Source organism: Talpa europaea (assembly GCF_964194135.1).
Source record: "Talpa europaea genome assembly, chromosome: 11".
Taxonomy (NCBI): domain Eukaryota; kingdom Metazoa; phylum Chordata; class Mammalia; order Eulipotyphla; family Talpidae; genus Talpa; species Talpa europaea.
The window spans coordinates 98,049,123-98,061,900 of record NC_140078.1 but is presented as its reverse complement, the minus strand read 5'-3'; the positions used below and the strand labels follow the sequence as shown (position 1 = coordinate 98,061,900).

The following is a 12,778-nucleotide window of genomic DNA, read 5'->3' as shown; positions in this document are numbered from 1 at the left end:
CTCCATGCTCAGAGACCCGGCCCCCAGCCTGGCAAGGTCTCCTCAGCCCCAGCATCCCAGAGAAAGAAAGAAAATACTCAGGGAGGACAATACCCCTGTGCATGGGGAGCTCCTGGTAGAGACCAGCACGCTCTCTCGTGGGCCAGCTTGAAGCTCAGCTGCTCCATAGTGCCTGCGGGCAAGTGCCCTCTCTTGCAGCCTAAGCTCCTTCATCTGTGCGATGGGGATAAGGTACCACCAAGGCTAACGAGAGGCTCGTCCTGATGTTTAAAGCTGCTTTGCAAACTGTCAAGTGCTAGTCCCACAGCAGCTGTGATTATGCTTGAGATGCGACAGCGTCACAGCACGGCCACATTTCTTTGTCTCCTACCCTGTCAAGTCCAGCAGAGTATGTGACACGAGAAGGGGGTCTATAATGCCAGCTGGTGGACGGACTGCAGGACCCTTAAGACAGAAGAGAAGTGGCTCGTGGCAGTCGCCCTGAGGTCCAGACCCAGAGCACCACAGAGGGAACGAGACGGGGACGCGGGGCGATGGGGAAGGACAAGTGGAGACAAGAAGATGGGGCACCTGCATTGCGCTCCAGGGAGCTGGAATATTAACTGCTCTGCAAGCTGGTTCCTCGTCTGTAATTAATTCTCACTAAATCGACTCGGTCCCAGTGGGCAGCACGGCCATCCCCAGCACTTCAGAAACTAGCATAATCGGAGTTGCCACAAACATCCTACCTTAGACACGGCGCGGTGCCGGGACACAGGGGCCGGGTGCCTTCCACCCCTCCCTGCAGGGTTTCGGCTGTCTCGGTAGCTCTGCCCAAGACAGCACTTGGGGGTGCTACACCCATCTCAAGGAGAGGAGGTGGGTATGAGATACCTGGTCCTTGTCTCGCTCTTCACTCAACAAATATTCTCCACCCAAGCCCAGAGGAGAGAGTGAGAGCAGCAGAGACACAGTTGTGTCCCTGAGCCTGCAATGGAGGGGTGGGAGAGATGAACAAAAAGTTGATCTCGGGCTTCCCTGGTGGTGCAGGCGGTTGAGCGCAGCGCTGTGAAGCTGTCCACAGCCTCTGCAGTGCTGGTTCAATCCCCACTGGCCTCGGAGCAACCCACATGGCAAGCAGACCTCTCCTGTCTTCCCACTGCTCCCCTCAGCAGTGTGTTTCATCAGTCTGCCTGTTCTGCTCCCTACTCTGTCTCTGGTGAATCCTCTCACCCTCCCACACATCTGGCCTGTACCCCGGCTCTTGTATAAATAAAATAAATCTTCTTAAAAAAAAGTTGATCTCAACACTGGTTTATGTGCTGGAAGCACAGGCCATGGCTACCACAGCAAGGAGACCTGGTTTAGCTTTGGGAAGACTTGCCACTGAGATGAGGCGGGGAGTGTTCCCGGACAAGGCCCTGCGGTAGAAGAAGCGAGACACCAAGCATGGCCTGGGTGCAGTGGGTGTATGTGGGCACAGGCTTATGTGCCCACCCTTGCAAGAAGTCGGAATATAATGCTGGGGGGCCAGGCAGGGGATCCCTCCCTCAGGGCCCTGCAGATTCCTCAGGGATTTGGGCATCACCCTGGAGTGACAGGGAGTCACTGAAGGGTGCTGAGCAGGGGAGCCTCTGGCCAAACAAACACCAACCTCAGCCTTTCCCACCACATCCCCTACACACCTTGGCAGGGGTGAGCTGCCTGGGAACTCTGCTCCCCTTTACCCTGTCAATCACCTGAGGGTGCTGTGGAACCCTGAAAACAATTGTCAGTGGGGCTGGCAAAGACTTCTTGAACTGTAAGCTATATTACTATTTTTAAATTTATTTATTTTATTAAGGTAACACTGGCTTACAACACTGTATATGTTTTAGGGGTACAGGTTCATTCTTCTTCACAGGTATGTGACCACACCATGGCCACCTCCAAGGCACCATAGTCCCTACCATGGCACATCGGATTCTACCCTTTGCTCCTGGGCAAAGGATTTGAAAGACATTTCTTCAAAGAAAATATACAAATGACCGAAAAGCCCAAGAAAAGATGCTCATTAGTGCACTCGTCATTAGCGCAAGATGAAAACCACAATGAGATACCATCTCACTCCCACGAGGACAGTTACATGAAACAGACATGTCATAACCAGCACTGCGAGGAAGCGGAGGAAGCAGGACCCTCACACACTGCTGGTGGGAGTTGAAATGATGCAGCTGCCTTGGAAAACAGCCTGGCAATTCCTCAGATAGTTAAAGTATTACCATATGATGCAGTAAGTTCACGCCTAGGAATATACCAAGAGAACTGAAAATACTTTCACGCGAGAACCTGTAAGTCAGTGTTGATAGAAGCATTTTCCTAATAGTGAAAAAGTGGGAAGAACCCAAATGCACACCAAGGGAGGAATGGATAGACAAAATGTGGTCCATCCGTGGGGGAATATTACTTAGTCACTAAAAAGGAGTGAAGTACCGACATAAGCTACCATGTGGATGGATCTTGAAAACAACACAGGTGACATGAAAGAAGTCAATGATGAAAGACATAAATTGCATGGTTCCACTGAAATGAAATGTTCAGAATGGGCAAGTCAACAGAGACAGAACTAGGCTGGTAGAGGTATGGTGCTGGCAGCCGGGGGAAGGAAATAAGAGCTCCTAGGTACAGAGTTTCTTTGGGGGGTGATAAGAATGTGTTAAAATTGATTATAGGGTGCCTCCCCCAGTGGGGGGCTCCCCTAAACGACATGCTGTGAAGCAGACTGCAGCCTCTACAGCGCCGGTTTGATCCCAGCCAGCCGGGAGGGCCCCACATGGCACAACAGACCTCTCCTGTCTCACCCAGCTCCCCTCAGCAGTGTATTTCATCATCCGCCTGTTCTGTTCCCCACTCTGTCTCTGGTGAACCTCTCATCCTCCTGCGAATGTGGCCTGTACGCCGGTTCTCATATAAACAAATAAATAAATCTTTAAAAAAATTGATTATGGGATGGCTGCCCACCTCTGGGAATCTACCAAACTACTGAACTTTACACTCTGAATGGGTGAATCATACAATATGAGATTTTTATTTCAATTATGTTGTTTGGAAACTGACTAGGGAAGCCACAGATTGGGAGAATATTCTTAAAACCTGTATCTGAAAATGGACTAAATGGACTTGTACCAAGAATATTTAAGGAACTACCACAAATCAATAAAAAAAAAAAGACAATCCAATTGAAAGGCAAGCAGAAGACATTTTTCAAATGAGGATTTCCAAGTGGCTAATAAACAGAAAGATAGATAGTCAATTTCATGAATCAGCAGGAAAATACAAATTAAAACCACAGAGAGGAACCCGCCACATCATCAGGGCGGCTGGGGGTGACGATGGGCCCCACCAGCATGCCCGCAAGCCGGAGCTGCTGGCAGGCCTTCCGGTCATCTCTGCCACTGATTTGTGACCCTCGTGGGCCATGTCTAAAGAAGCACGACACACCTGTGCTTGCCCTCTGACCCAACGATCCTAGGTAAATACGGAGGTGAAATGAGATCACATGTTCCCTACAAGATACGACCAGGAATGTTCACAGCAGCTTTATAACAATCCAAACTGGAAACCGTCCGAATCATCGTTAACAGGGAGACAGACACCCCAATCATGGTACATTCATGCAAAAGAAAACCTATCACGTGAAAACCTGGGTGAATCTCACAGCTTTGTGAGTTAGAAAGTCAGATGCAGAAGATGATGCAATTCAGGATGCCACCTGTGTGCCAATCCAAGGTGATGCCTGGACGTCAGAGGCATCTATGGAACACCTACCCACTAGGGCAGAAAACACATTCTCTGTGGGTCAATGTGGCACTGTCTGCAGGATCTACCACATCCAGGTCATGAAACCAGTCTCGATACATTTAGGAGGACTGCAGCCACACAGGCACGTTCTCTAGTCACAATGGAATTAAATTAGAAATCAGTAGCAGAAGGAAATGTGGGGAATTCCCAAATATTTGGAAATTAAACGACATTTAATATAACTGATAGGTTGAAGAGAGGAAATTAGAAAGTATTTGGAACTGAATGAAAATGAACACAACATAACAAGTAAGCAGAGGCAAACATCCAAGGATGAGAATAAAGGGTGTAAGAGTGAGTGCAGAGAAGGAGGGGTAGCTGCATTCATCACCCTCCCTGAGTTTACAACCCTCGAGGTGGCCTCATTGTGGGGGAGGGCCCAGCCCTGTCCCTTGCCTTTGGGTCTGGCCATCAGACTTGTTCTGGTTAATGGGATGCAGGCAGGGTGATGATGTGCCGGTTATGAGCTTGGCCTTTAGAAGCCCTATGTTTCTACTCCCCTCTCGACATCCGAGAAGAGCTTCCTTGGAGTGTTTGGTGCCCCTTTAGCCAGGGCCCCAGAAGGAAGACCCAGGAAGCACAGTCACAGAGCTGAACTCAGCCTTGACCACTTAACTCCTGGTAGACCCAGCTTCCCTTGCTGAGATGCAAGGAGATGCTGTCCAGGGAAGTTTTCAGAAAAAAAGATTTCAGAAAATATTTTTTTCAAGGGGACTAACTCAGCATGACCTTTATAGTTCTTCCACTTTTTCCTTCTTCCTGCCTGGGATGTGGGTATGATGGCTGGAGCAGCTGCAGTCATCCTGTATTCATGAGGAATTTTTCAAAATGCATCCAGCAGGAAGACAAACAGGACCTTGGTCTCTGAGAGTGTGGAGCTGCCAAACATGATCTAGGTCTCTCACTTCTGGATTTATTTCATATGGAAGAATCACCTCTACCTTAATTAAACCATTATAAACTGGGTTTGTATCACTAACAGTTGAACACAATTTTTAAGTGACACAGAATGACTAGGAAATTACGAGGAAAGGATTCTTTAGTCGACTGCATTTTCAAAAAATGGCCATAACAATATTTTCAATCTCACGTGGTCTTTATGTGAGCTGGACATTCTTCCCACTGAATGGAAGGGCCCACGCCCTCTCTCCTTGAACTTGGGTGGACCGTTGTGACTGTCTCAGCTGAGAGTGTGGTGGAAGTGTTCTCTAAGACTGCCAAGGCTAGGTCATAAAAATGTCACACACTTTCTCCTCCGACACCCACTCTGGGAGCCCAACCATCACACATGAGGAAGCCCAAACTGGTCCATGCAGACGTGTGATATGCACCAGCCCCCTCCCCTGACATTTCACATGGCCTCATCAGCTCTGTGGGTGTCTGCTGTGTTGACCACCTGTGGACAGGCCCTCCTCCATCACCCTGGCCTGGGAGAATCCTTCTAAGTCTGTCTCAGTGGCACCTCTTCTGCCTACCTTCCTGGATACCCTCAGAGGGGAGTAAGTCTCCCCCACACTCCTGCAGACTTTGCATAAAACTTCAGTTGTGCAAATTATATCCACCACAGAGTAATATCATGGTGGTCTGCTCACTTATCTATTTCTTCTTTTCAGCTCCACCCCTTCCCACATACAGAAGGAGAGACTCACTCGAGGGTAGGTTCTGAGACTTTGTCATCTTTGGAGCTGTGAGGCCTGGTTCAGTGCCTATGGCACTGTATAAATCCTGGATGTCCCATCCAGAAGGAACTGAGTTACCTGGAGGACGGGAGCAAAGGAGGGAGCAAGGGAGGGAGGCAGGCTGGCAGGCATGGGTGGGTGGGTGAGTGGGTGATGGATGCTCAGATAGGGGGAGTTGATGAATGGCTGCACGTGTGGACGGAGGATGGGTGGATGACTAGGGGTGTGTGAATGGGTGCATGGATGGGTCATTGGGTGGATGGACAAATGAAAGGACAGATGAGTGGGCCAGAGGGTGACTGTATGGGTAGATGGGCAGGTAGATAAACATGATTATGACTGCACTCTTGGAAGGATGGAAAGAAATCTTTAAACCAGAAGTCAGGAATTTTTTTCTGTAAAGGACCAGATAATAAATATTTTAGGTGTTGGGAACCACAAACAACCTCAGTAATATATTCTTCTTTGCTCTTTATCCCACGTATTTAAAAGATGTAAAGTCCATTCTTAGTCATGGGCTGTACAAAGATCTTGACCATTAGGACTTAATTTTAGATGCCCAGAATGTTTAGTAATCCCTGAGTTAGCACTTGATAAACATGAATTAAATCCCAAACACAGAAGACCAGAGGCACCTTTCACTTCCCCTCTCCCCCAGATAATGGGAGGGGTCAAGGGCACTTCTAGTTGGAGGGTACAAAGTCCACCCCTCCCTGTTACCGGGGTTCAAGAGTATGGCATTTCTCTAAGAAACTCCAAGTGAGAACCTGCCAACTTTAGGCATCAGGGATGCACCCAGGCTGAGGAGTGGGCAGAAGCCCAAGTCTGTGGGTCTTCTGGAGACTCATGTTCCCGGCTGGGGCAGGGAGTCCTATCGTGGCATTTCTGCCACTTTGATGCCCATAAGCACTGACGTCATACGTGGATCTCCAGACCACAATTTCCCGAAACCAGCTTATGAGCTGTGATTTTCATGGGCCCTTTTTTCCCTCCTCAGGATATTATTATGGATTACAGCAGCTTCAGCATCTTTCCAACTGGCAGGAAGCAGTGCAAACACAGATGGAAGTTTCCTGGTTAAAACCCTCTTAACAAAGTCATAAAACAAAAAGCCTAGCCCTCTGTCAAGCTGCCAGCTCAGAAGCAAGAAGAAAAAGCAGGAGAGTGATTCTTCCTGCCCTGCTAAGTAGATCTTTTGGGTGTGTCTGGGGGGAGCGTCTCAGACCTGAGGGCTGTGGATTTGCCGCACAGGAAGCTCTCATCCTGAAGGGTGAAAATGAGGAGCTGGGAGTGCAAACAAGAGCAGCCCCCCTCTGGGGCCCTGGGGCCCAGCTCACACAGCACGTGACATCAGGCTGACATCACTGACAGGGACCTCAGCTGCATTCAGCAAGTGCCTGGCTGGGCTCCTGCCATGCTGAGCACGTGACTGTGCCCGGGAGCCAGGGGTGCCAGGCCCACTCGTTGTGTGACACTGGCTTTGGCTCCCCCCCAGCTTCCCTACCACCACTGACAGGACGTCCATTCCCAGCTCTGACATTCTCTGACAGACGCTGAGTGACATAAAGTGGTGTGGCCTCAGCAGCTTGGCCCAGAGGAGACCGTAAGTGGATGAGGGCTCTGAGGGACAGGGAACACCACAAGGGCCCGAGGAAACTGTGTCCACTGTCCCTAACAGTTTGTTGCACTGAATCAAAATCACTGCAAAGGGAGACTTTCCAGGAAGTTTCTGAAAAGGAATTTCTCCCCACAGGCCCAGGCATTATTGCCCCAATGCTGAGACAGCTGAGGAAGCTACCTGATGCACAAACACATCCCCTCCATGCAGCTCTAAGCACACAGTGAGTGCACACACAGTGCACACATGCACGTGCACTGCACCCCACACCCCTCCCCGCACAGAGCAATGACCAGAATGACATCTGTCCTCCCACCACCTTCCTGAACAGCAGAGCTTAGGAAATCACAAACATCCTTCCAGAAACATGTGTCCAGCCCCCAAGGCCCCCCACCAGGGCAGAGAGGCAGACCCATGCTAGGCTTGCCCCCCACCCCGCCCCGACGACCCTGCATACTCATGAATCAAGAGCAGACTTCCCCGAAGAGCCTCAGTGAGCACTCGCCGAGTCTCTGTTCATGGCGATCGCCTGGCTCCTATATCACAGCCCACTAAGAGGGCAATTTGTTTTGGACAATTAAGATGATTAACTCACCAGATGTAAGTGCTGGAGCATCTCCACGTATCTGCAGAGGGAAAGAGGGTTGAGTTGGCATTACTTCCCATTCTGTATAAGCTGGGGAGGGGTGACGCACGGTTCACAGCTCAAGGTCACGGCAGCTGCGTGGGGACTCACGCTTTCTCTGAGGACAGCAGCTCCTGCGCGATGACATGGGCTCGGGAGTGTCCTTCCACCTGTGGGAGGAAACGGCCATCAGAAGGACAGCACAGGGGGCAGCAGCAGGCTCCCAGGAGGCAAACACTCACTGCAGTGTGACCTCCAACTTCCATGTACCCCTGTGTCCTCATCTGGGAATGTGGAGCACACGGCACCCAGCTCAGAAGATGACTGAGCTATGGCACAGTGCCCACCACGGAATCAGTGCTCCCCAAGAGGCTTCCATCCTGACTGGGGGACATGTGCCTCCCAACATAGCCCAGCAAGCCTGGACAACCCAGGGGTTCAGAGAAAAGGAAGCCTTTGCCCACACCATCCTCTCCAACGCTTGGCTAATCCTCTGCCTCGCTAATTCCCAGCCACCCTTCAAGCATGCATCATAGTACCTACCACCTGCTCTGAGGAGCCTGTCGACCTCCCTCCCCGAACCAGCTGGGTGAGGCCTCCTTTCTGGGTGGCCCCTCCCAGGACACCAATTCTGTCTCCCTGGAAGGCAGGGATCCTAGATTTCGCCTCTGCATGGCCAGTGCCCGGTGCACAGTAGGTTGCTTTGTTAACTGCAATAAAGACTACGTGCATGGGTGAATGGATACTCGCTCCACGTGAAGCCCTGACTGAGCTGCTGACCTCTGAAGGGAAGGGGAGCCATTTAACTCATCCGAGTCCCCACTTCTGCACCTGTAAGGTGGGGAACAACAGATTATGTCTATCAACAGGAAGTGTGGCAGGTACTGGGGTACTTTCTCTGTGGCCCCAAACCTGCAGGACCTCAGAAAATGGTTGGGACCCAGAAGAGCTAGGATGTTATGGGGCCTGAGAGAACAGACGGTGGGCACTGGCATGGGCAGCCGGGCTGGGGACAGGGCAGCCCTCGGTGGAGCTCCAGGACACCTGGACGGATGCTGGCGGGGGCTCGACCACCACTTCCTGGTGCCCCTGTGCACAAGCCACTGCCCGAGGTCGCGGCAGCTTCCCCACGTGCGGACAAAGTAACCTGTAACTTGCCTTGGCGCTGAACTTGGGCATTAATAAACTTGAGGGGCCGCAGGAAAAACAGATGATCTATCTGCAGTGATTAAGCTCACACAAGAGTGACCTCCTTTGGGGTTCAACCCACTCCCTGTTGAGAGAGCAACTGCACAGGGTCACGGCTAGGGGCAGACTCTGGTGCCAGGCAGCGTCGGCTCAAATCCCGCCTCCTTTTACCAGGTCACTTCACCGCTTCACGCTCAATTCTCTCGTGTGCAGGACGGTGCAGCAGCACAAGGATCTCCGGCACGCCCTGTGAGGATTAAGTGTGCACGCACATTTCTCTGCCCCTCCCACGCGCACACGCAGCCAGGACAACAGTGTACCTGGCTACAGCAAGGACCATGGAAACAGCAGCAATAATTTTCATTTTAATTTTTGCTGTTGAGGTAGCACCGGGAGCTCAGCCATGTGCCCAGGGATGGAAAAGACAAAAAGTAAAAGCAAAAAGTAATTTAAAAGTAGGGGAAGGTCTCCTTGGACAGCGACAGCCAAGGCCGTGGAAAGTGTGGGCTCTGGACCAGGCCCACCACGCCCGCCCTGGCTCCAGCAGGCTTCCCTGTCCGACGCCTGGCAAACCTCAATCTCGACGCCTGGCAAACCTTGACCTCAGACACCCGGGTTTTCATTGGGGTGCAGAATGTCCTCAGCCCGCCTCACACAGAAGGGCTTTCTGACTTTGCCGTCCTGACTCGGGGCGCCCGCCACTCTCTCTGCCTGTAATGTTCACCGCCAGACCTTCTCATTCTTGCTTTCTGACTTTTTCAGGTCCCACTTTACCCAAAAGTCACATCCTTTGGCCACCCTTAGGGTGACCTAAGGGACACCCATTGCCAATTGCCAATCTCTGCCCCAGGTCTCTCAGCCTGGACAGACAGCCTGAGGGATGGACCATAAGGACAGTTAACAGCAGCCACGGCTTCTACCCACTGGGTGACGGGGCAGCCCCCACCTCTAGTTTTCAGAACCAAAAATGTCTCCAGATGTTGCCAAATGTTCCATGGGGGGTACAATCTCACCCCAGCTGAGATCTACCACTCTAACCCTTGATCTTGTGCTTTTCTTTAGAGTAGTCACACTACTGAAAATTAACCTGGCACCGAACAGATGCTTAATGTGTGAAAAACTAATAGGATGAGATATGGTGCCAGACTCAATAGGGTGCCCTTCCCTAGCTGGTCTGTCCCTAATAGTTTCTTAGCTTAGAAGCAAAGTACATCTGGAGACTCAGTCCCTCGAGGCCACCCTCGTGGTGCAGAATCTGGGCTGTGGTTGTTCTCTGTCACAGCGTCTGTGAGTGGGAGGGAACCTCCAAGGGGCCTCAGAGGCCTCCAGACGCACCTGGCTTCCTGCCTTCCCATGGGTTTTGCATCGTGACTCGCTGTCTTCCTTGTGCATCTGCAGGGCTAGTGCGAGGTTCTGTGGACAAGAGCAGCTCCCTGTTCCCAGCTCAGAGGCCCTGCAGAGTCCCGCATATGAAAAGGGTCTCTAAACAAAGCCCTGACAAGGGAAGATGTATTCTGCCCAGACAGGCCTCAGCAGCTTGAGGGAACCCTGTGGTCAAGCTGCCATAAAGACAGCTGCTTCACAGAGGAAGGACAGGACCAGGGGACCCGAGCCTCAGGTTCTTCCCCCATTAAACATGAGTGAAGATGGCCTCCCACTTCCTTGGGCCTGTGACGCCTTCCTCACGTGCTGGGAGCCTGTGCTCTGGGGCTGGAGACCTGCAGGGCTCCCTGCCCTGGGCTTCCTCCCTCGCACACTGACATCTATGGACAGTACTTCCTCTTCTCCACACTCGTCCATACAATGAGGATGATAACAACAACAGTCACAGCAAAAACAACACCACCGACTTCACGGTGTGGTGGCTACGGCATTTATTGATCACTCAGCACGTGCTGAAAAAGACTAACCTTTTTATGAGGATCATCTCTCTGAATCCTCCCAATGAGTTTTGAGAAAGATATTTTTATTATCGCTTATTTACAGATGAGGAAACTGAGGCACAAAGAAGTGCTACCCTTTGCCCAAAGTCACTTGCTATGAGTGACAGAACCACGATCCAAGCCCACGGAGTCCGGCTGGACGCCCAGGCCCCTAGCAGAGTGGCCGGCACAGAGGGAGAAGTTGGTAGATGGCATCTCTGTTCGCCAGAGCTCATGGGCTTCCAAGCCGGGAGACACCTGCCCTCCACCTGCACTGCCAGCCAGTGGCAGGAGTCAAACCTACAGGGCAGGAGGGCTGGGCTGGAGCCCTGTCCTCAGACCTCGCGCAGCCCCGGCCCTGGAGCAGAGCCTGCCCGGCACACAGGGAAGAACTAGGCTGAACATGGGCCCACACCCGTCGGGGCAAGCATCCCCGGTGCCTTGGTTTCCTCACCTGCAAGAAGTCAGTATTCCCTCCCGGCAAGGACGAGACGAGCAGATGAGGCACGAGACGGTCATGCCTCACCCAAGCTTGGGGAGATGCCATCAGCACCATTGTTAGACTCGCGCAGCGGCGGGACAGACGTGGGCCGGGTCGGGCACGGGTCACTCGGCACGTCCCTTTCGGCCCCTCCCGCCAGGCGGGCAGACTCTGGGCGGGACGCGCGGGGCCGTGCTGCCGCGGTGACCCTGCGGGTGATGGATGTGTCTTCGCCAGCTGGACAAGGAGGGGGCCTGGCAGGCCATGTGCCCGAGGCTCTCCCAGAGGCTGCTCCTGGGCGTTGCCCCGCTGGGCCATTTAATATAGATGTTTGTTTAACCAGGAAATGAACTCCGAGGTTGACGGCAGTGTCCAGGGACAGACTTCTGGGAACAGGGTTCCTCCCAGGAGTGGGGGCCGGGGCGCCAGGCCCACGCTATCACCTTTCTCAGACTGACGCCGTGGGTGTTACATGAGGCGGCCACCGGCCCCTCTGCCCAAGGCGGCTGCATCTTATCGCCCCAGTTCCCCAGGGCCGCCCAGTCCACACTTCCTCCCCAGGCCCCCACACACTGACCGGACCAGCCCGACCCGCGCGGCGTGGGAGGGACAGGACTCGGTCAGGGACCCTTGGGCGGACAGTGGGTCTTAACAGGAAGAGTGAGGAGTCCCGGTCGTCTGCCTCCATGCCTCAGTTTCTCCAGCTACACACCTCCTCCTACAACAGCAGCTCCCCAAATGTGGCCTGAGAACCTCTAGGGTTTTGGCCTCCTTTTTCCAACGACCTCTCTGTGGGAGCCTGGCTCTTCACTGAACTTGACCAAACTCTGACAGAGTGCAGGAGCGGCTGCCTTCCGTCAAGCCTGCAGGACTGAGATTCACAAAAATGTAAAACAGTATCAAGCACCTCACTAATTTGGGGGGAAACAATTCTTTTTCATAAAAAATGTTCCTGGTATTAATAGGCAATGGGTTTATGACTGTTATTTTTTTTAAGTCAGTTGAAAGAAAAGATAGATGTTTTATATCATTCGGTGTTACTTGATCCATAGATGTCACAGAAGTCTCTTTTGGGTCCTCAATCATTTGTAAGGGGGTAAAGCCCGAGACCAAAATCTGAGCACTGCTGTTTTAGAGATTGTGGAAGGCTCTTTATTCTTGGCGAAGAGCTAGGCTGGAGGGAGGCACCACTGTCATTGAGTAACAGTAGGAACACACGATGACAACACCACTGGTGAGAAGCAGGCCAGTGACCCCAGGCTTTACGACCTGGCATGTGCCCAGGGCCACGTAGCCTTTGAAGGAGCTGGGCCCCAAAGCTCCTTTTCTGTCACCTCTCCTCCCTGCTTGTGAGCCTCCTGGGTCTACACCTGCTCTGACTTTAAACGGCGTCTCCCTCAGCTCCTTGTCAAGCCCCGAGCCCTGAGGTCTTGGTTTGACACCTGA

The 12,778-nt window shown here is 52.3% G+C and overlaps 1 protein-coding gene across 1 annotated transcript in view; it reads right to left on the bottom strand.

Annotated features, from left to right (window-relative positions):
- Window positions 1-12,778, bottom strand: part of FGD5 (FYVE, RhoGEF and PH domain containing 5) — a gene marked incomplete at its 3' end in the record, with an annotated part of 78,314 nt that overhangs the window by 25,533 nt on the left and 40,003 nt on the right. The window contains exons 3-4 of the mRNA XM_084247927.1: window positions 7,853-7,911; window positions 7,712-7,742 (exon numbers count right to left, since the gene is read on the bottom strand). Of these exons, the coding sequence (XP_084104053.1) occupies window positions 7,712-7,742; window positions 7,853-7,911 (90 nt within the window). The remainder of the gene's footprint in view (window positions 1-7,711; window positions 7,743-7,852; window positions 7,912-12,778) is intronic.